The sequence below is a fragment of the Pseudophryne corroboree genome, chromosome 5 (assembly GCF_028390025.1).
Source record: "Pseudophryne corroboree isolate aPseCor3 chromosome 5, aPseCor3.hap2, whole genome shotgun sequence".
Classification (NCBI taxonomy): domain Eukaryota; kingdom Metazoa; phylum Chordata; class Amphibia; order Anura; family Myobatrachidae; genus Pseudophryne; species Pseudophryne corroboree.
The window spans coordinates 36,334,231-36,358,749 of NC_086448.1; the positions used below are offsets into that span (position 1 = coordinate 36,334,231).

A 24,519-nucleotide genomic window follows, 5' to 3' on the forward strand; every position below is an offset into this window, starting at 1 on the left:
GTACATACCAGGGATATTTTCAGTAATAAAAATTAAACTATCCACTGCAAGACGAAATGTTAATAATCGCGGCGATGACAATGCGATGCAACTAGGACGCACCAGGAGACTGTGCGCATTAATTTGATATGCAACACTTGAACAATGCATTCCCCAATGCAAGAGGGGCAAATACATATATTACTTTTGCATGCAGAGTACATAGTGGCTGCTTTCGCCTGTAGCCCACAGATGTTGGACAGCTTAATTATCACTCTGCAATTTAGAATTGTGTAGGAAACACCCCTCCCAAATCTAACCCTCGGCACATGTGACATCTGCCCCCACCTGTAGTGCAACACGGTTTTACCAAGGTGCAAAGTGTTTTTTTTTTCTTTGCTCCAAAATCAGAATTAGTCTCGGTATAAGCGGACGCTTCGTCCTTTGATACCCATCTCCTGATGGCCCTTGAAGATAAATGAGAAACCTGTGCTGAATCAAGAGGCCAGACGACCTCATTCTACCAGATGTTCCTTTATATCCCAATTAGCACTGAAGCACCTCTTCTGTGTTTGAAAAACAAGGGTGCAACTTAACTAGGGTGTAAAATAGACGCCTTGTGGCTGTAAAAATAACACTCAAGTCTTTCTGCCATCTGATGATACTCTGCCTGAAGTCCCAATGGCGGAGGACTGTTTCTTAATAGGATTTACAATGTAACTAGATCCGTTTCAAAGCCTCTCCTTTATGTTACAGTTCTCATCATTACACAAGACGCCCAAGCTCTTTAAATCTCTGACCCTTATCTGGTTTCCCATCTAGACAGAGGAGCAATTTTTTGGTTTCTAAAGAAACCTGGCGTTCCCTGCAAATTAGGCCTGGGGTTTTAGAATGTAGAAAATCCATCATTGCCTATACAGAAATGAATGACCTCACTAATGAGCATTGTAATTGAGGTCCGGTGTGTTTATTGATGCTGTATGTGCGTCATTGTGTTTTGACACCCTTAAAGATTTTCTTGAAATAAACCACTTTTGCTTCAAATCGATTCCACTGCAACTAATATTGGGGCAGATGTATTAAACCTGGAGAAGTGATAAAGCCGTGATAAGTGGAAGGTGATAACGCATCAGCCAATCATTACAGGTTTGAAAAATGACAGTTAGGAGCTGATTGGCTGGTGCGTTATCACCTTAAACTTATCACTGTTTTATGGGGCTTAATATATCCGCCCCAATGATTGTTTCCTATTTTTTGCTAATGATCCTCTTTTTTTTTCTTCTTTCTTGACTGTAATATAATTTAGCTCCATCTTCTAATTTGCAAACGTTTTGTATACCATCCTCTTTTTTTTTTTTTCCATTTCAATTGCCAGCCAGTCACTTTTCATAACACAAATTGCGCGCTATCGCAGACATCGGCTGGATCTTGTTTCTCAGGCCTTTATCAAATCTATAAAAATGGCGTCTTATGTTTCAGCAGAGCTAGATTATTCACTACCCCCTTATGTATTTCTGTATTGCGTTTCCTGATTGCTTGCTACGCCACAAATGCAAATAGCCACTTATGTAAATCGGTGCGTTTTATTTGTGTAGGATTTCTTCTTCGTCTCACAACAGGTTTTTTCATTATGATAATTTTTTTTATTGCTCTCCTACTTAACAACGGTGCATATATAAAATGTGTAATTAAACGAGGAAGAAACAGTGGGATGTTTTTGATTTGTCGTATCAGCAAGTCTCCTCCGCTTGCACAGGCTCGTTTATATCTGGCGTATGCTGTTAACACTTTTATCAGATCCCCGTGTGCAATCTCTGGGTGGCGCTGAGACGCTTGGATGCCGTAATCTTGTTTGCAAGGGATCCCTGACGGCCACTTTGGAAAATAACAGGGTCTGTAGCTCGCATGATATATTGTGTCCCGGAGCAATGCGCCGATTTCTTTGGTTAATCACTGTCACATATCAAACTCCGCTCGTGTTTAGCAAATGCCCTTTAAGCCTGGACGTGTCTTTAGCCAATTTGATGATACACGTTTTGATAAGAAACTAAATCCAGTTGCTGAAAGATTTTACACTTGCAGAATATTACAACCTGACCGCAGATTAATTTGTATCTGCTAGGCAGATGTAGCGATGGTGTGTTATATGCAGCGATTATGACAAAAAGCCTTTAGAGGATTTCTTAGGCTTCATGATGAAGCTTAAATCAGAGGGAAACCTGTGACTATACCAGGTTGCAGTAGACTGTGTCGCTAATATAAATCTTGTTATCTAATGATTCGTATCCTGATCCTTTCTTCATGGGAATGAACTAGGAGTTGGTTTCTCAGCCGGGGTCATCAGGGCACCCTAACAGTCCAGGTTTTAAGGATTTCCATTCTTAGTCACAGTTGGTTAAATCAGATTAACTGAGGTGCTAATTAAGCCACCTCAAACATGGTTATACTTAAAACCTGGACTGTGAGGGTGTCGTAAAAGGAACAAACCTTATGATGAATGGATAGGCTGCATTCAGGTGCGTATTGGCCCCGCCCACAAAATGGCTACCTCCACTGTGCTCAACTCTGTCAGGGATTCTGGTGACTTGATGGGCTGCCCTCTTATGGGTCACAACAAATAAAATAGGGATTATTGATGCTTACCTTTTGCATTACGTTGTCCCTGGAAATAGATAATGCAGCCAAACTGCTTCCAGCTGCAGATATTTTGTTATTAGGGCCTGCGTTTTCCTTCTGGGATCACCCATAGCTTCCCTCCCGACAGTGTGTCTGGCATAGAACGAGTTACTCTGATTATTACATTTCTCTATCGTCCTAGTGGATGCTGGGGTTCCTGAAAGGACCATGGGGAATAGCGGCTCCGCAGGAGACAGGGCACAAAAGTAAAGCTTTCCGATCAGGTGGTGTGCACTGGCTCCTCCCCCTATGACCCTCCTCCAAGCCAGTTAGATTTTTGTGCCCGGCCGAGAAGGGTGCAATCTAGGTGGCTCTCCTAAAGAGCTGCTTAGAGAAAGTTTAGCTTAGGTTTTTTATTTTACAGTGAGTCCTGCTGGCAACAGGATCACTGCAACGAGGGACTTAGGGGAGAAGAAGTGAACTCACCTGCGTGCAGGATGGATTGGCTTCTTGGCTACTGGACATCAGCTCCAGAGGGACGATCACAGGTACAGCCTGGATGGTCACCGGAGCCTCGCCGCCGGCCCCCTTGCAGATGCTGAAACATGAAGAGGTCCAGAATCGGCGGCAGAAGACTCCTCAGTCTTCTAAAGGTAGCGCACAGCACTGCAGCTGTGCGCCATTTTCCTCTCAGCACACTTCACACGGCAGTCACTGAGGGTGCAGGGCGCTGGGAGGGGAGCGCCCTGGGAGGCAAATGAAAACCTATTTGGCTAAAAAATACCTCACATATAGCCTCCGGGGCTATATGGAGATATTTAACCCCTGCCAGAATACACTAAAGAGCGGGAGACGAGCCCGCCGGAAAAGGGGCGGGGCCTATCTCCTCAGCACACAGCGCCATTTTCCTTACACAGCTCCGCTGGTCAGGACGGCTCCCAGGTCTCTCCCCTGCACTGCACTACAGAAACAGGGTAAAACAAGAGAGGGGGGGCAAAATAGTGGCAAAAATTATATTATAAAAGCAGCTATACAGGGAGCACTTATTATAAGGCTATCCCTGTCATATATAGCGCTTTTGGTGTGTGCTGGCAAACTCTCCCTCTGTCTCCCCAAAGGGCTAGTGGGGTCCTGTCTTCGTTAAGAGCATTCCCTGTGTGTCTGCTGTGTGTCGGTACGTGTGTGTCGACATGTATGAGGACGATATTGGTGTGGAGGCGGAGCAATTGCCAAATATGGGGATGTCACCTCCTAGGGGGTCGACACCAGAATGGATGCCTTTATTTATGGAATTACGGGATAGTGTCAACACGCTAAAGCAGTCGTTTGTCGACATGAGACGGCCGGACAATCAGTTAGTGCCTGTCCAGGCGCCTCAAACACCGTCAGGGGCTGTAAAACGCCCTTTGCCTCAGTCGGTCGACACAGACCCAGACACAGGCACTGATTCCAGTGGCGACGGTGACGAATCAACCGTATTTTCCAGTAGGGCCACACGTTATATGATTTTGGCAATGAAGGAGGCGTTACATTTAGCTGATACTACTGGTACCACTAAACAGGGTATTATGTGGGGTGTGAAAAAACTACCTATAGTTTTTCCTGAATCAGAAGAACTAAATGATGTATGTGATGAAGCGTGGGTTGCCCCCGATAAAAAGATGCTAATTTCAAAGAAGTTATTAGCTTTATACCCTTTCCCGTCAGAGGTTAGGGCGCGCTGGGAAACACCTCCTAGGGTGGATAAGGCGCTCACACGCTTATCTAAACAAGTGGCGTTACCCTCTCCTGAGACGGCCGCACTTAAAGATCCAACAGATAGGAGGATGGAAAATATCCAAAAAAGTATATACACACATACAGGTGTTATACTACGACCAGCTATAGCGTCAGCCTGGATGTGCAGTGCTGGAGTAGTTTGGTCAGAGTCCCTGATTGAAAATATTGATACCCTGGATAGGGACAATGTTTTACTGTCTTTAGAGCAAATAAAGGATGCATTTCTTTATATGCGTGATGCACAGAGGGATATCTGCACACTGGCATCACGGGTAAGTGCTATGTCCATTTCGGCCAGAAGAAGTTTATGGACGCGACAGTGGTCAGGCGATGCGGACTCAAAACGGCATATGGAAGTTTTGCCGTATAAAGGGGAGGAGTTATTTGGAGTCGGTCTATCAGATTTGGTGGCCACGGCTACAGCCGGGAAATCCACCTTTTTACCTCAAGCTACTCCCCAACAGAAAAAGACACCGACTTTTCAACCGCAGTCCTTTCGTTCCTTTAAAAACAAGAGAGCAAAGGGATATTCATATCTGCCACGAGGCAGAGGAAGGGGGAAGAGACACCAACAGGCAGCTCCTTCCCAGGAACAGAAGCCCTCCCCCGCTTCTACAAAAGCCTCAGCATGACGCTGGGGCTTCTCAAGCGGACTCGGGGGCGGTGGGCGGTCGTCTCAAGCATTTCAGCGCGCAGTGGGCTCACTCGCAGGTAGATCCCTGGATCCTGCAGGTAATATCTCAGGGGTACAGGTTGGAACTAGAGACAGATCCGCCTCGCCGTTTCCTGAAGTCTGCTTTACCAACGTCCCCCTCCGAAAGGGAGACGGTTTTGGAAGCCATTCACAAGCTGTACTCTCAGCAGGTGATAGTCAAGGTACCTCTTCTACAACAGGGAAAGGGGTATTATTCCACTCTATTTGTGGTACCGAAGCCGGACGGCTCGGTAAGACCTATTCTAAATCTGAAGTCCTTGAACCTGTACATAAAGAAGTTCAAGTTCAAAATGGAGTCACTCAGAGCAGTGATAGCGAACCTGGAAGAAGGGGACTTTATGGTGTCCTTGGACATCAAGGATGCGTATCTCCACGTTCCAATTTACCCCTCACACCAGGGGTACCTCAGGTTCGTTGTACAAAACTGTCACTATCAGTTTCAGACGCTGCCGTTCGGATTGTCCACGGCACCTCGGGTCTTTACAAAGGTAATGGCCGAGATGATGATTCTTCTTCGAAGAAAAGGCGTATTAATTATCCCATACTTGGACGATCTCCTAATAAGGGCAAGGTCCAGAGAACAGCTAGAGAGGGGATTAGCACTGTCTCAAGAAGTGCTAAAACAGCACGGCTGGATTCTGAATATTCCAAAATCCCAGTTAATGCCGACAACTCGTCTGCTGTTCCTAGGGATGATTCTGGACACGGTTCAGAAAAAGGTTTTTCTCCCGGAGGAAAAAGCCAAGGAGTTGTCCGAGCTTGTCAGGAACCTCTTAAAACCAGGAAAGGTGTCTGTACATCAATGCACAAGAGTCCTGGGAAAAATGGTGGCTTCTTACGAAGCAATTCCATTCGGCAGATTCCATGCACGAATTTTCCAGAGGGATCTGTTAGACAAATGGTCAGGGTCGCATCTTCAGATGCACCAGCGGATAACCCTGTCTCCAAGGACAAGGGTATCTCTTCTGTGGTGGTTGCAGAGTGCTCATCTATTGGAGGGCCGCAGATTCGGCATACAGGATTGGATCCTGGTGACCACGGACGCCAGCCTGAGAGGCTGGGGAGCAGTCACACAAGGAAGAAACTTCCAGGGAGTGTGGACGAGCCTGGAAACGTCTCTTCACATAAACATTCTGGAACTAAGAGCAATCTACAATGCTCTAAGCCAGGCAGAACCTCTGCTTCAAGGAAAACCGGTGTTGATCCAGTCGGACAACATCACGGCAGTCGCCCATGTGAACAGACAGGGCGGCACAAGAAGCAGGAGTGCAATGGCAGAAGCTGCAAGGATTCTTTGCTGGGCAGAGAATCATGTGATAGCACTGTCAGCAGTGTTCATCCCGGGAGTGGACAACTGGGAAGCAGACTTCCTCAGCAGACACGACCTTCACCCGGGAGAGTGGGGACTTCATCCGGAAGTCTTCCACATGCTGGTAACCCGTTGGGAAAGACCAATGGTGGACATGATGGCGTCTCGCCTCAACAAAAAACTGGACAGGTATTGCGCCAGGTCAAGAGATCCGCAGGCAATAGCTGTGGACGCGCTGGTAACGCCTTGGGTGTACCAGTCGGTGTATGTGTTTCCTCCTCTGCCTCTCATACCAAAAGTATTGAGAATTATACGGCAAAGAGGCGTAAGAACGATACTAGTGGTTCCGGATTGGCCAAGAAGGACTTGGTACCCGGAACTTCAAGAGATGATCACGGAAGATCCGTGGCCTCTACCTCTAAGGAGGGACTTGCTTCAGCAGGGTCCCTGTCTGTTTCAAGACTTACCGCGGCTGCGTTTGATGGCATGGCGGTTGAACGCCGGATCCTAAAGGAAAAAGGCATGCCGGAAGAAGTCATTCCTACTTTGATTAAAGCAAGGAAGGAAGTAACCGTGCAACACTATCACCGCATTTGGCGAAGATATGTTGCGTGGTGCGAGGATCGGAGTGCTCCGACGGAGGAATTTCAACTGGGTCGATTCCTACATTTCCTGCAATCAGGATTGTCTATGGGTCTCAAATTGGGATCTATTAAGGTTCAAATTTCGGCCCTGTCGATTTTCTTTCAAAAAGAATTGGCTTCAGTTCCTGAAGTCCAGACTTTTGTTAAGGGAGTGCTGCATATACAGCCTCCTGTGGTACCTCCAGTGGCACCGTGGGATCTCAATGTGGTTTTGGAATTTCTAAAATCTCATTGGTTTGAACCACTAAAAAAGGTGGATTTAAAATATCTCACATGGAAAGTGACCATGTTACTAGCCCTGGCTTCGGCCAGGAGAGTGTCAGAACTGGCAGCTTTATCTTACAAAAGCCCATATCTGATTTTCCATTCGGACAGGGCAGAACTGCGGACTCGTCCGCATTTTCTCCCTAAGGTGGTGTCAGCATTTCATCTGAACCAGCCTATTGTAGTGCCTGCGGCTACAAGTGACTTGGAGGACTCCAAGTTACTGGACGTTGTCAGAGCATTAAAAATATATATTGCAAGGACAGCTGGAGTCAGAAAATCTGACTCGTTGTTTATATTGTATGCACCCAACAAGATGGGTGCTCCTGCGTCTAAGCAGACGATTGCTCGTTGGATCTGTAGCACAATCCAACTTGCACATTCTGTGGCAGGCCTGCCACAGCCTAAATCTGTAAAGGCCCACTCCACAAGGAAGGTGGGCTCATCTTGGGCGGCTGCCCGAGGGGTCTCGGCATTACAACTTTGCCGAGCAGCTACGTGGTCAGGGGAGAACACGTTTGTAAAATTTTACAAATTTGATACTCTGGCTAAGGAGGACCTGGAGTTCTCTCATTCGGTGCTGCAGAGTCATCCGCACTCTCCCGCCCGTTTGGGAGCTTTGGTATAATCCCCATGGTCCTTTCAGGAACCCCAGCATCCACTAGGACGATAGAGAAAATAAGAATTTACTTACCGATAATTCTATTTCTCGGAGTCCGTAGTGGATGCTGGGCGCCCATCCCAAGTGCGGATTATCTGCAATAATTGTACATAGTTATTGTTAACTAATTCGGGTTATTGTTAAGAAGCCATCTTTCAGAGGCTCCTCTGTTATCATACTGTTAACTGGTTTTGATCACAAGTTGTACGGTGTGATTGGTGTGGCTGGTATGAGTCTTACCCGGGATTCAAAATTCCTCCCTTATTGTGTACGCTCGTCCGGGCACAGTACCTAACTGGCTTGGAGGAGGGTCATAGGGGGAGGAGCCAGTGCACACCACCTGATCGGAAAGCTTTACTTTTGTGCCCTGTCTCCTGCGGAGCCGCTATTCCCCATGGTCCTTTCAGGAACCCCAGCATCCACTACGGACTCCGAGAAATAGAATTATCGGTAAGTAAATTCTTATTTTCTTTATACTTCTTTTTCCCCAGACGGCATCAGTGTCAGCGGTCTACCGGTGTCCAGTCCCTTCCGACACGTTGTGAAGTCCAGAGTGGAGTCCAAACCTCTCAGCCAGCCAGAGAGCAGCCGGAGCAGTGAGTTCAGCCACGTGAAGGTAGGTCGGCTTTAGACTGGTAGTAGGTGCGCGGGCAGGTTAGTCTGGGAACAGTCAGACGTACAGTACAGATAGATGCACAAAGACTGAGACAGACGTCTTCTTAAGAGTCCTCCTGACTTCTAGCTTTGCCTAACTGGCATTTTATGAGTTTTCGACTTTGGACAGTTTTTCACACTATTGCATCAGTGCATCTACCTCCTTCTCTTTTCCCAGTGACGAGCCAGAGCCAGGTGCTGCTAGCCAGGATAGTGGTCTGGGGATACTCCTCTGATATTTCCATTATTACACAGGTAGTACAGTACCTACGTCCTCCAAGCTTACAGGCGGTGCCTCATAGTGATTATACTGGCGGTGCCTCATAGTGATTATACTGGGGGTGCCTCATAGTGATTATACTGGCGGTGCCTCATAGTGATTATACTGGCGGTGCCTCATTGTGATTGTACTGGCGGTGCCTCATTGTGATTGTACTGGCGGTGCCTCATAGTGATTATACTGGCGGTGCCTCATAGTGATTATACTGGTGGTGCCTCATAGTGATTATACCAGCACTACTCCCATGTGGATAGTGAATGCAATGCTCTATAGTGATTATACTGGTGGTGCCTCATAGTGAGTATGCTGGTAGTGCCTCGTAGTGATTATACCAGCACTACTCCCATGTGGAGAGTGAATGCAATGCTCTATAGTGATTATACTGGTGGTGCCTCATAGTGAGTATGCTGGTAGTGCCTCGTAGTGATTTTACCAGCACTACTCCCATGTGGAGAGTGAATGCAATGCTCTATAGTGATTATACTGGTGGTGCCTCATAGTGAGTATGCTGGTAGTGCCTCGTAGTGATTATACCAGCACTACTCCCATGTGGATAGTGAATGCAATGCTCTATAGTGATTATACTGTTGGTTCCTCATAGTGATAATTCCAAGGACAATTCCATCTTGCATCATGTTACTTTTCTGTCACTGCTGTATGGCAGTGTTTCATAGATGTGCTATAAACTGCCGTGTGTTTGTCCCTCTGCTCTGTTGCTTAGTAACCAGCCAGCTCACTGAGGCCTTTGGCCAATATTGGTGAAAACAATATTATTAGCTGTGAGGTGGTCAAAAGTGACTGGAGATGGATGTTATTGAGGTTAATAATACTGTAGGAACAAAAACAGGCCCACATTATGTGATTTTAGTTGTTTTAGAAAAAATACAGATCCAATACCAAAATAAACGTGAGGGCGGTTGTGGCAAATCCAAAAACTGACGGCGAATTAGAATCAAAACCAAACCACAGGGGTCGGTGCACATCTCTTATATTCATTATATATATTTCTCTTACGTCCTAGAGGATGCTGGGGACTCCGTAAGGACCATGGGGTATAGACGGGCTCCGCAGGAGACATGGGCACTATAAAGAACTTTTAGTATGGGTGTGCACTGGCTCCTCCCTCTATGCCCCTCCTCCAGACCTCAGTTAGAATCTGTGCCCAGAGGAGACTGGATGCACTGCAGGGGAGCTCTACTGAGTTTCTCTGATAAAAGAATTTTATTATGTTTTTTATTTTCGTGGAAGCACTGCTGGCAACAGGCTCCCTGCATCGTGGGACTGAGGAGAGAGAAGCAGACCTACTTGAATGATAGGCTCTGCTTCTCAGGCTACTGGACAGACACCATTAGCTCCAGAGGGATCGGAACGCTGGTCTCCCCCTGCCGTTCGTCTCAGAGCCGCGCCGCCGTCCTCCTCGCAGAGCCGGAAGATAGAAGCCAGGTGAGTATAAGAAGAGAGAAGACTTCTAAGGCGGCAGAAGACTTCAGATCTTCACTGAGGTAAGCACACACTGACAGGCACTGATGGGTGCAGGGCGCAGGGGGGGCGCCCTGGGCAGCAATATAAACTTCTGTATTGGCATGTTTTTCACATATGGGCTGCGGAGTCAGTAGATATGTACATCCCCCGCCATTAATTGTAATTTTGAGCGGGGCCGAAGCCCGCCACTAGAGGGGGCGGAGCTTGGTCTCACAGCACTAACCAGCGCCATTTTCATCACAGTGATCTGAAGAGAAGCTGGCTCCCCGGACTCTCCCCTACTGAATGGTGATACAGAGATGAAAGAGAGGGGGGGGGGGGGCACATTTAGGCGCAGTGAGTGTATTACACTGTTAATATATATATAAAAGCGCTATATCTGGGAATTGTTTCCAGTGTCAGTTGGCGCTGGGTGTGTGCTGGCATACTCTCTCTCTGTCTCTCCAAAGGGCCTTGTTGGGGAACTGTCCCCTTATAGATATATCCCTGTGTGTGTGTGCGCGTGTGTCGGTACGCGTGTGTCGGCATGTCTGAAGCGGAAGGCTCATCCAAGGAGGAGGTGGAGCAGATGATTGTGGTGTCTCCGTCGGCAACACCGACTCATGATTGGTATGATATGTGGAATATTTTAAATGCTAATGTGACCTTATTACATAAGAGAATGGACAAAGCTGAGTCCAGGGAAACAGCAGGGAGTCAATCCGCGGATTTGACTGGGTCACAGGGCCCGTCAGGGTCTCAAAAGCGTCCCCTATCACAGATAGCAGACACTGATACCGACACGGATTCTGACTCCAGTGTCGACTATGATGAGGCAAGGTTACACCCTAAGGTGGCCAAAAGTATTCATTATATGATTATGGCAATAAAAGATGTTTTGCATATCACAGATGACCCCTCTGTCCCTGACACGAGGGTACACATGTTTAAGGGAAAGAAACCTGAGGTAACCTTTCCCCATCTCATGAACTGAACGAATTATTTGAAAAAGCTTGGGAAACTCCAGACAAAAAACTGCAGATTCCCAAGAGGATCCTTATGGCGTATCCATTCCGTGCAAAGGACTGGATACGGTGGGAATCCTCGCCCAGGGTGGACAAGGCTTTAACGCGTCTGTCCAAGAAGGTGGCGCTACCGTCTCCAGACACCGCGGCCCTTAAGGATCCTGCGGATCGTAGACAGGAGACTACCTTAAAGTCTATTTATGCACATACGGGTGCTTTACTCAGACCGGCAATAGCATCGGCATGGGTTTGTAGCACTGTTGCAGCATGGACAGATACCTTGTTGGCTGACATGGATACCCTGGACAAGGATACCATTGTCCTGACTTTAGGTCACATTAAAGACGCAGTCTTATATATGAGAGACGCTCAAAGAGACGTGGGGCTGCTTGGTTCCAGAGCCAACGCCATGGCGGTTTCGGCAATACGAGCTCTGTGGACACGCCAATGGTCGGGTGATGCCGACTCAAAGAAGCATATGGAGGTTTTACCTTACAAGGGTGAAGTTTTGTTTGGGGATGGTCTCGCGGAGCTGGTTTCCACAGCTACCGCGGGTAAATCTACATTTTTGCCTTTTGTTCCCCCACAGCAAAAGAAAACCCCACAATATCAGATGCAGTCCTTTCGGTCGCATAAGTCCAGAAGAGGTCGGGGCTCCTCTTTCCTCACCAGAGGTAAGGGTAGAGGTAAGAGAACACCTGCTTCGGCTAGTTCCCAGGAGCAGAAGTCCTCCCCGGCTTCTGCTAAATCCACCGCATGACGCTGGGGCTCCACGGAGGGAGTCCGCACCGGTGGGGGCACGTCTTCGACTCTTCAGCCAGGTCTGGGTTCTATCAGAAGTGGATCCTTGGGCGTTGGAAATTGTATCCCAATGTTACAAGCTAGAGTTCGAAGAGGTGCCCCCTTGCCGATTTTTCAAGTCGGCCTTGCCAGCCTCTTCCCCGGAGAGGGAAGTGGTATTAGATGCAATTCAAAAGCTGTGTCAACAGCAAGTGATTGTCAAGGTTCCCCTAGGCCAACAGGGAAAAGGGTACTATTCAACACTGTTTGTGGTCCCGAAGCCGGATGGTTCGGTCAGACCCATTTTGAATCTAAAATCCCTAAACCTATACTTGAAAAACTTCAAATTCAAGATGGAATCACCCCGGGCTGTGATATCCAGTCTGGAAGCAGGGGATTTTATGGTGTCGCTGGACGTGAAGGATGCCTACCTTCATGTCCCCATATTTCCTCTTCATCAGGAATACCTGCGTTTCGCGGTACAGGACTGTCATTACCAGTTTCAGACGTTGCCGTTTGGGCTTTCCACGGCCCCGAGAATTTTCACCAAAGTAATGGCGGAAATGATGGTGCTCCTGCGCAAGCTGGGAGTCACAATTATCCCGTACTTGGACGATCTCCTGATAAAGGCGAGAGCAAGAGATCAATTGCTGAAGAGCGTGTCGCTCTCCCTGAGAGTGTTACATCAACACGGTTGGATTCTCAATCTGCCAAAGTCACAGTTGATTCCAACGACTCGACTATCATTCCTAGGCATGATTCTGGACACGGAACAGAAGAGGGTTTTTCTACCATTAGAAAAAGCCCAGGACCTTCAGAACATGGTCAGGGACCTGCTAAAACCAAAAAGAGTGTCTGTTCATCAATGCACTCGAATTCTGGGAGAAATGGTGGCAGCCTACGAGGCCATCCCCTTCGGCAGGTTCCATGCGAGGACGTTTCAGTGGGACCTTCTGGACAAATGGTCGGGGTCCCATCTACACCTACATCAAAAGATAAGCCTGTCCCCCAGAGCCAGGGTGTCTCTCCTGTGGTGGCTGCAGAGTGCTCACCTTCTAGAGGGTCGCAGGTTCGGCATTCAAGACTGGGTTCTAGTGACCACGGACGCGAGCCTCCGAGGATGGGGAGCAGTCACAAAAGGAAGAAATTTTCAGGGACTATGGTCAAGCCAGGAGGCTTGTCTACACATCAACGTGCTGGAATTGAGGGCCATATACAACGGCCTACGACAAGCGGAGTATCTTCTTCGCGACCTACCGGTTCTGATTCAATCAGACAACGTCACAGCCGTGGCTCATGTAAACCGCCAAGGTGGGACAAGGAGCAGAGTGGCAATGGCGGAAGCCACCAGAATTCTGCGCTGGGCGGAAAATCACGTAAGTGTTCTGTCAGCAGTCTTCATACCGGGAGTGGACAAATGGGAAGCAGACCTCCTCAGCAGACACGATCTCCTTCCAGGAGAGTGGGGACTTCATCAAGAGGTCTTTGCAGAGATAGCAAGTCTTTGGGGACTTCCTCAAATAGACATGATGGCGTCACGCCTCAACAAAAAGCTTCGGAGGTATTGTGCCAGGTCAAGGGACCCTCAGGCAGTAGCGGTAGACGCCCTAGTGACACCATGGGTGTTTCAGTCGGTCTATGTGTTCCCTCCTCTGCCTCTCATCTCAAAAGTGTTGAGAATCATAAGACGAAACAGAGTACAAGCAATACTCGTGGTTCCAGATTGGCCTCGAAGGGCCTGGTATTCGGATCTTCAGGAGATGCTCACAGAAGATCCGTGGCCTCTTCCTCTTAGGGAAGACCTGTTGCAGCAGGGGCCTTGCATGTTCCAAGACTTACCGCGGTTGCGTTTTACGGCATGGCGGTTGAACACCGAATCCTAGCTGAGAGAGGTATTCCGGAGGAAGTTATCCTTACTCTGATAAAGGCTAGGAAGCATTATCACCGTATCTGCAGGAAGTATGTATCTTGGTGTGAAACCAAGAATGCTCCTACGGAAGATTTCCATCTGGGCCGTTTTCTCCACTTCCTTCTATCTATCTATCTTTTTTTCAGAAGGAATTTGCTTCTTTCCCAGAAGTCCAAACTTTCGTAAAGGGAGTGCTGCACATCCAGCCTCCTTTTGTGCCACCAGTGGCACCATGGGACCTTAACGTGCTGTTACAGTTCCTTAAATCACACTGGTTTGAACCTCTTCAAACGGTGGAATTAAAATTTCTCACCTGGAAGGTGGTCATGTTATTAGCCTTGGCATCTGCAAGGCGGGTGTCAGAGTTGGCGGCCTTGTCTTACAAGAGCCCCTACTTGATTTTTCATGTGGATAGAGCAGAGTTGAGGACTCGTCCTCAATTTCTGCCTAAGGTGGTTTCTTCTTTTCATATGAACCAACCTATTGTGGTGCCTGTGGCTACGGGTGACTTGGAGGACTCCAAGTCCCTGGATGTAGTCAGGGCCTTAAAAATTTACGTAGCCAGGACGGATAGGGTTAGGAAAACAGAGGCTCTGTTTGTCCTGTATGCAGCCAACAAGGTTGGCGCGCCTGCTTCTAAGCAGACTATTGCTCGCTGGATCTGTAACACCATTCAGCAGGCTCATTCTACGGCTGGTTTGCCGGTACCAAATTCGGTAAAGGCCCATTCCACTAGGAAGGTGGCTTCTTCTTGGGCGGCTGCCCAAGGCGTCTCGGCATTACAGTTGTGTCGAGCAGCTACTTGGTCGGGTTCAAACACTTTTGCAAAATTCTACAAGTTTGATACCCTGGCTGATTAGGACCTCGCGTTTGCTCAATCGGTGCTGCAGAGTCATCCGCACTCTCCCGCCCGGTTTGGAGCTTTGGTATAAACCCCATGGTCCTTACGGAGTCCCCAGCATCCTCTAGGACGTAAGAGAAAATAAGATTTTAAACCTACCAGTAAATCTTTTTCTCCTAGTCCGTAGAGGATGCTGGGCGCCCGTCCCAGTACGGACTAAATCTGCAAGGCTTGTATATAGTTGTTGCTTACATAAGGGTTATGTTACAGTTAAGATCGGTCTTTGACTGATACTGTTTTTTGTTCATACTGTTAACTGGTTGAGTATATTCCAGGTTATACGGTGTGTTTGGTGTGGGCTGGTATGAATCTTGCCCTTAGATTAACAAAATCCTTTCCTCATATTGTCCATCTCCTCTGGGCACAGTTCTCTAACTGAGGTCTGGAGGAGGGGCATAGAGGGAGGAGCCAGTGCACACCCATACTAAAAGTTCTTTATAGTGCCCATGTCTACTGCGGAGCCCGTCTATACCCCATGGTCCTTGCGGAGTCCCCAGCATCCTCTACGGACTAGGAGAAAAAGATTTAACGGTAGGTTTAAAATCTTATTTTATATATATATATATATATATATATATATATATATATATATAAAGATGGTGACTCCGGCACTCCGCTGAAACAGCTCAACAACGAAATACTTGCTCCTGTGCCTTCCCACCGGGGGATTCCCCCAGGATAATACCAAACAGAAGAGGCGGCACTCGAAGTCCGTAAACAAACGTGAAGTGTATTGTCATAAGAGCGTTGACGTTTCGGGGACGTGCTCCCCTTCCTCAGAACAATTTAACAATGTGCAAAAACAGAAATAAATACCCACTTACCCCATAGGCCTCCCCCACCGCCGTACGTCCCCTGTCACGATCTCCCGCACACTCCGGTGTGTCTTCCTCGTTTCCGGCGGAGGGGCGGAAGTGACATCGTCCGGCCTGGCGTGGTAACCCTGGCAACCTGTTGTCATGGTACTGCGCTGGACTCTCGCGATGCCTCCTGCTCCCTCCCGCCTACTCGAAATGTCACAGCGGGGGCTCGGCTCGTAACCAGGGTGACGCTGTGTAAATAAACATAAAAATACAAACATTAAGTTAAACACATTAAATAAAACATGTGCAATATCAGTTAGGCTGTTCTGACAAAACAAACTTAAGAACAGGTATAGTGTAAAATAAGCATATAACCACTCAGCTGTATTTAGTATTAAAAATCTTTTTAAAAATCTTTTAAAAAAAAAAACTGCTGTAGTTGAAGCGACTGGTATGTAACAATATAACTAATCTGCAAAAAAGCATATAAGAAAAGCATATAAAAAAAGCATGTGGAAAAACAGCAACTAGTAGGTAGAGAACCTCCACCATGTCCTGCCACTAGGCAATATCTGACCGTGTTATCGGCACTGGCTCACAACCAATGGATGAGGCCCAGTGTGTCATTCAAGCCCCTAGGGCGCATGGTCTGTAACTTGAAAATCCAACGGGATTCCAGCTGTAAAAGCTTTTTCCCTCTATCTCCCCCTCTTATGGATTCGGGCACATGATCAATGATCCTGTGTCTTAACGTTGCCCATGTCTACTGCGGAGCCCGTCTATACCCCATGGTCCTTACGGAGTCCCCAGCATCCTCTACGGACTAGGAGAAAAAGATTTAACGGTAGGTTTAAAATCTTATTTTATATATATATATATATATATATATATATAAAATATAAAAGCTCTAATTGGTTCTATTTCATGTGATGAATTTTTTTTATTTTTTTATGTATAAAATGTTTTTTTCTCTGACGTCCTAGTGGATGCTGGGAACTCCGTAAGGACCATGGGGAATAGCGGCTCCGCAGGAGACTGGGCACAACTAAAAGAAAGCTTTTAGACTACCTGGTGTGCACTGGCTCCTCCCACTATGACCCTCCTCCAAGCCTCAGTTAGATTTCTGTGCCCGGCCGAGCTGGATGCACACTAGGGGCTCTCCTGAGCTCCTAGAAAGAAAGTTTATTTTAGGTTTTTTATTTTACAGTGAGACCTGCTGGCAACAGGCTCACTGCATAGTCCGGAAAATCGGCGGCAGAAGACATCAGTCTTCACCAAGGTAGCGCACAGCACTGCAGCTTTGCGCCATTGCTCCTCATGCACACTTCACACTCCGGTCACTGAGGGTGCAGGGCGCTGGGGGGGGGGCGCCCTGAGCAGCAATAAAAACACCATGGCTGGCAAATATATCACAATATATAGCCCCAGAGGCTATATATGTGATAAATACCCCTACCAGAATCCATAAAAAAAGCGGGAGAAAAGTCTGCGAAAAAGGGGTGGAGCTATCTCCCTCAGCACACTGGCGCCATTTTCTCTTCACAGTACAGCTGGAAGACAGCTCCCCAGGCTCTCCCCTGTAGTTTGCAGGCTCAAAGGGTTAAAAAGAGAGGGGGGGCACTAAATTTAGGCGCAATATTGTATATACAAGCAGCTATTGGGAAAAATTCACTCAATATAGTGTTAATCCCTAAATTATATAGCGCTCTGGTGTGTGCTGGCATACTCTCTCTCTGTCTCCCCAAAGGGCTGTGTGGGGTCCTGTCCTCAGTCAGAGCATTCCCTGTGTGTGTGCGGTGTGTCGGTACGGCTGTGTCGACATGTTTGATGAGGAGGCTTATGTGATGGCAGAGCAGATGCCGATAAATGTGATGTCGCCCCCTGTGGGGCCGACACCAGAGTGGATGGATAGGTGGAAGGTATAAACCGACAGTGTCAACTCCTTACATAAAAGGCTGGATGACGTAACAGCTATGGGACAGCCGGCTTCTCAGCCCGCACCTGCCCAGGCATCTCAAAGGCCATCAGGGGCTCAAAAACGCCCGCTCCCTCAGATGGCAGACACAGATGTCGACACGGAGTCTGACTCCAGTGTCGACGAGGTTGAGACATATACACAATCCACTAGGAGCATCCGTTACATGATCCCGGCAATAAAAAATGTGTTACACATTTCTGACATTAACCCAAGCCACTAAAAAAGGGTTTTATGTTTGGGGAGAAAAAGCAGGCAGTGTTTTGTTCCCCCATCAAATGAGTGAATGAAGTGTGAAAAAGCGTGGGTTCCCCCGATAAGAAACTGGTAATTTCTAAAAAGTTACTGATGGTGTACCCTTTCCCGCCAGAGGATAAGTTACGCTGGGAGATATCCCCTAGGGTGGATAAGGCGCTCACACGTTTGTCAAAAAAGGTGGCACTGCCGTCTTAGGATACGGCCACTTTGAAGGTACCTGCTGATAAAAAGCAGGAGGCTATCCTGAAGTCTGTATTTACACACTCAGGTACTAGACTGAGACCTGCAGATAGTGCTGCTGCAGCGTGGTCTGTAACCCTGTCAAACAGGGATACTATTTTGCGAACATAAGACGTCGTCTATATGAGGGATGCACAGAGGGATATTTTGCCGGCTGGCATCCAGAATTAATGCAATGTCCATTCTGTCAGGAGGGTATTAGAGACCCGACACTGGACAGGTGATGCTGACTTTAAAAGGCACATAGAGCCTTATAAGGGTGAGGAATTGTTTGGGGATGGTCTCTGGGACCTCGTATCCAGAGCAACAGCTGGGAAGAAAATTTTTTACCTCAGGTTTCCTCACAGCCTAAGAAAGCACTGTATTATCAGGTACAGTCCTTTCGGCTTCAGAAAAGCAAGCGGGTCAAAGGCGCTTCCTTTCTGCACAGAGACGAGGGAAGAGAGAAAAAGCTGCACCAGTCAGCCAGTTCCCAGAATCAAAATTCTTCCCCCGCTTCCTCTGAGTCCACCGCATGACGCGGGGGCTCCACAGGCGTAGCCAGGTATGGTGGGGGGCCGCCTCAAAAATTTCAGCGATCTGTGGGATCGCTCACAGGTGGATCCCTGGATCCTTCAAGTAGTATCTCAGGGGTACAAGCTGGAATTCGAGGCGTCTCCCCCCCGCCGTTTCCTCAAATCTGCCTTGCCAACAACTCCCTCAGGCAGGGAGGCTGTGCTAGAGGCAATTCACAAGCTGTATTCCCAGCAGGTGATAGTCAAGGTGCCCCTACTTCAACAAGGACGGGGTTACTATTCCACACTGTTTGTGGTACCGAAACCGGACGGTTCGGTGAGACCCATTTTAAATTTGAAATCCTTGAACACATATATAAAAAAATTCAAGTTCAAGATGGAATCGCTCAGGGCGGTTATTGCAAGCCTGGAGGAGGGGGGATTACATGGTATCCCTGGACATCAAGGATGCTTACCTACATGTCCCCATTTACCATCCTCACCAGGAGTACCTCAGATTTGGGGTACAGGATTGCCATTACCTATTCCAAACACTGCCGTTTGGACTGTCCACGGCACCGAGGGTCTTTACCAAGGTAATGGCAGAAATGATGATACTCCTTTGAAAAAAGGGAGTTTTAATTATCCCGTACTTGGACGATCTCCTTATAAAGGCAAGGTCCAAGGAGCAGTTGTTGGTCGGAGTAGCACTATCTCGGGAAGTGCTACAACAGCACGGATGGATTCTATACATTCCAAAGTCACAGCTGGTTCCTACCACACGCCTACTGTTCCTGGGGATGGTTCTGGACACAGAACAGAAAAAAGTGTTTCTCCCGCAGGAGAAAGCCAAGGAGCTGTCATCTCTAGTCAGAGACCTCCTGAAACCAAAACAGGTATCGGTGCATCACTGTACACGAGTCCTGGGAAAAATGGTAGCTTCTTACGAAGCAAAATTCCATTCGGCAGGTTCCATGCAAGAACCTTTCAGTGGGACCTCTTGGACAAGTGGTCGGGATCGCATCTTCAGATGCATCGGCTGATAACCCTGTCTCCAAGGACCAGGGTATCTCTACTGTGGTGGCTGCAGAGTGCTCATCTTCAAGAGGGCCGCAGATTCGGCATACAGGACTGGGTCCTGGTAACCACGGATGCCAGCCTTCGAGGCTGGGGGGCAGTCACACAGGGAAGAAATTTCCAAGGACTTTGGTCAAGTCAGGAGTCGTCCCTACACATAAATATTCTGGAACTGAGGGCCATTTACAATGCCCTAAGTCTGGCAAGGCCTCTGCTTCAAAACCAGCCGGTACTGATCCAATCAGACAACATCACGGCAGTCGCCCTTGTAAACCGACAGGGCGGCACAAGAAGCAGGATGGCGATGGCAGAAGCCACAAGGATTCTCCGATGGGCGGAGAATCACGTCTTAGCACTGTCAGCAGTGTTCATTCCGGGAGTGGACAACTGGGAAGCAGACTTCCTCAGCAGACACGACCTACACCCGGGAGAGTGGGGACTTCATCCAGAAGTCTTCCAACTGTTGGTAAACCGTTGGGAAAGGCCACAGGTGGACATGATGGCGTCCCACCTAAACAAAAAACTAGATATTGCGCCAGGTCAAGGGACCCTCAGGCAATAGCTGTGGACGCTCTAGTGACACCGTGGGTGTACCAGTCGGTTTATGTATTCCCTCCTCTGCCTCTCATACCAAAGGTACTGAGAATAATAAGAAAACGAGGAGTAAGAACGATACTCGTGGTTCCGGATGGGCCAAGAAGAGCTTGGTACCCAGAACTTCAAGAAATGATATCAGAGGACCCATGGCCTCTACCGCTCAGACAGGATCTGCTACAGCAGGGTCCCTGTCTGTTCCAAGACTTACCGCGGCTGCGTTTGACGGCATGGCGGTTGAATTTCGGATCCTAAAGGAAAAAGGCATTCCGGAGGAAGTCATTCCTACGCTGATAAAAGCCAGGAAAGAAGTAACCGCAAACCATTATCACCGTATTTGGCGAAAATATGTTGCGTGGTGTGAGGCCAGGAAGGCCCCAACAGAGGAATTTCAGCTGGGTCGTTTTCTGCACTTCCTACAGTCAGGAGTGACTATGGGCCTAAACTTGGGTTCCATTAAGGTCCAGATTTCGGCTCTGTCGATTTTCTTCCAGAAAGAACTGGCTTCACTGCCTGGAGTTCAGACATTTGTAAAGGGAGTGCTACATATTCAGCCCCCTTTTGTGCCTCCTGTGGCACCTTGGGATCTCAACGTGGTGTTGAGTTTTCCTAAAATTACATTGGTTTGAGCCACTTAAAACTGTGGATTTGAAATATCTCACGTGGAAAGTGGTCATGTTATTGGCCTTGGCTTCGGCCAGGCGTGTGTCAGAATTGGCGGCTTTGTCATGTAAAAGCCCTTATCTGATTTTCCATATGGATAGGGCAGAATTGAGGACTCGTCCCCAGTTTCTCCCTAAGGTGGTATCAGCTTTTCACTTAAACCAACCTATTGTAGTGCCTGCGGCTACTAGGAACTTGGAAGATTTCACGTTACTGGACGTAGTCAGGACCTTAAAAATTTATATTTCCAGGACGGCTGGAGTCAGGAAAACTGACTCGCTTTTTATCCTGTAGGCACCCAACAAAATAGGTGCTCCTGCTTCTAAGCAGACTATTGCTCGCTGAATTTGTAGCACAATTCAGCTGGAGCATTCTGCGGCTGGATTGCTGCATCCTAAATCAGTAAAAGCCCATTCCACGAGGAAAGTGGGCTCATCTTGGGCGGCTGCCCGAGGGGTCTCGGCTTTATAACTTTGCCGAGCTGCAACTTGGTCAGGGGCAAACACGTTTGCAAAATTCTACAAATTTGATACCCTGGCTGAGGAGGACCTTGAGTTCTCTCATTCGGTGCTGCAGAGTCATCCGCACTCTCCCGCCCGTTTGGGAGCTTTGGTATAATCCCCATGGTCCTTACGGAGTTCCCAGCATCCACTAGGACGTCAGAGAAAATAAGATTTTACTCACCGGTAAATCTATTTCTCGTAGTCCGTAGTGGATGCTGGGCGCCCATCCCAAGTGCGGATTGTCTGCAATACTTGTATGTAGTTATTGCCTAACTAAGGGTTATTATTGAGCCATCTGTTGAGAGGCTCAGTTATATTTCATACTGTTAACTGGGTATAGTATCACAAGTTATACGGTGTGATTGGTGTGGCTGGTATGAGTCTTACCCGGGATTCAAAATCCTTCCTTATTGTGTCAGCTCTTCCGGGCACAGTATCCTAACTGAGGCTTGGAGGAGGGTCATAGTGGGAGGAGCCAGTGCACACCAGGTAGTCTAAAAGCTTTCTTTTAGTTGTGCCCAGTCTCCTGCGGAGCCGCTATTCCCCATGGTCCTTACGGAGTCCCCAGCATCCACTACGGACTTCGAGAAATAGATTTACCGGTGAGTAAAATCTTATTTTTGCCCAGCTGCTAACAAATTTACTGCTGCGATCAACTCTGAATTAGGCCCATAGTTTGATGACATGAATACGTTGCTCTCTGCCTGCCCGGTGGCCCTCCGTCAGTCAGTGGGTTGATCTGTGTAAGAGTCTCGACGGGCCATTGTGTAATCATCATCTATGCTGCTAGTGTTACTGATTTCCAGCGTTCTCGTAACAGATTGAGAGAAGTATTTATTTATTTATTATTTGATTGCGTCTGTGCGGATTACAGAAATAGCCCTAATGATTCGTTCCACGGTATTGCCCCCTAAACAGTGTGTACTATATCCAACACAGCTGCTCTACCGTTCAGGAGGGTGGAAGCTGTGACACCAGCGCCGCCAAGCCCACAGAATATTCTCTGTGTACCAGCAGTCTGCATCTTGCTGCTTGGTGTTTAGGTAATGGTAACATGGTAACGGTAAAGCTCCCAAAGTACAAAGGTGGCGATGTTACTAATTGTAACTTATTATCTAGCAACTGGAATGTGTCTATATCATTTTAATCAGTAAATACTCCATCTCATTTTACTTGTCAACAAAGTGGCAATGGACACTCGCTCAGGTTAGAGGAGAGGAGATTCCGCACAATACGGCGTAAAGGCTTTTTCACGGCAAGGACGATACGTGTTTGGAATTCCCTACCTGAGGGAGTTGTAATGGCGGAATCTGTCAACACCTTTAAGAATGGATTAGATAAATTCCTAATGAATAAGGATATCCAGGGTTACGGGGCATAGTCACGCACTATGGTTATTATAAAAAAGAGGGGTTAATCGGAACGGCAGTCATCAACTTCAGTCAAAATTTTATACAAAATAATCGTGCATAGGAGACCACAAATAGGTGGAACCCGATGGACAATTGTCTTTTTTCAACCTTAGATACTATGTTACTATGACGGACAGGTGAGTTCAGAGCAAGGTGTATTAATCTCCTGCTGCTGACGTGTAGCGCTGTAATCGGGGCCACCCTCCTGCATCACACAAAGCCCTGTACACAGGTGGTGAAACGGTCGGCCCGTCGGCCTAAAACCAAAGCCCCGAGAAATCTAGATTTTTAAATATGTTTAAACATCTTATTTGGCGATCCTGATCACTTTTTGAACAGGATCGCCAATAAATCACCTCCAGAACGGAGAATTGGCCCAATTTATCGTAGATGTTTTGGGGCCTTTTCTTTCAGAAAATGAGCTGTGATTGGTTGCTATCGGCAACACAGCCCTGACTACGCACTCTTCATTAATGTCTGCAATTGTTGTGCATAGAAAACTGGTAAAATGGAAACATTAATTTTGGCCCTTGGAAGCAAATTCCATTTTAATGCACCAGAACCTCAGAGTCTGACGTGTTCTGCACCATGTTTATCACATTGTCCGGTGCAGCGCTAGGTATGACCTGTCGGGATTCGGAGCTGGCGTGGTGTGTGGGTCGGTATTGTGACCAGGGGTCTCCTGACCACCGGTTACATAACTACATCCTGCCGGTGCAGCTTAGGTCGGCGTGATACAAGTGCACTACTGTCCCTGCCTGCAGCACCGGGAACAAGGTTATCTGGGCCCTGCTCCATCACAGTCTGATCAGTGTCCTCTGTTTCCTCCAAACCATCTATTCACATTAGAGCAATGAGCCGGCCGTGTCCCCCAGGGACGCTGCTGTTTATGTAGGATGAAACCAACCATCCTAATGTGCCTGAGCTCAGCTCCCGAAGCTTCTACAGCTCTTATATAATCATCCAGACTGCAGCACTGCAATATGCACAGGTCACCTGCCCAGCGCTGCACCCCTTCTCAAGCTGTGCATTGGGCACGGCGGTATATGCAGCACTGGGCACGGCGGTATATGACAGCACTGGGCACGGCGGTATATGGCAGCACTGGGCATGGCGGTATATGGCAGCACTGGGCATGGAGGTAAATGGCAGCACTGGGTACGGCGGTATATGGCAGCACTGGGCACGGCGGTATATGACAGCACTGGGCACGGCGGTATATGGCAGCACTGGGCACGGCGGTATATGGCAGCACTGAGCACGGCGGTATATGGCAGCACTGGGCATGGAGGTAAATGGCAGCACTGGGCACGGCGGTATATGGCAGCACTGGGCATGAAGGTAAATGGCAGCACTGGGCACGGTGGTATATGGCAGCATTGGGCACGGTGGTATATGGCAGCATTGAAAATGGTGGTATATGGCTGTACTGAGAATGCTGGTATATGACTGCCATGGGCACGGCGCTAAATGGCTGCACCAATATATGATACTTCCACCAGTATCCACTCTCTGCCCAGCAC

General features: G+C 47.9%; 1 protein-coding gene across 2 annotated transcripts in view; it reads left to right on the plus strand.

Moving 5' to 3' along the window:
* Positions 1 to 24,519, plus strand: part of TRAPPC9 (trafficking protein particle complex subunit 9) — a 1,110,831-nt gene that overhangs the window by 316,028 nt on the left and 770,284 nt on the right. For both annotated transcript variants that reach the window (XM_063921220.1, XM_063921221.1), the window contains exon 17: positions 8,459 to 8,583. In XM_063921220.1, the coding sequence (XP_063777290.1) occupies positions 8,459 to 8,583 (125 nt within the window). The remainder of the gene's footprint in view (positions 1 to 8,458; positions 8,584 to 24,519) is intronic.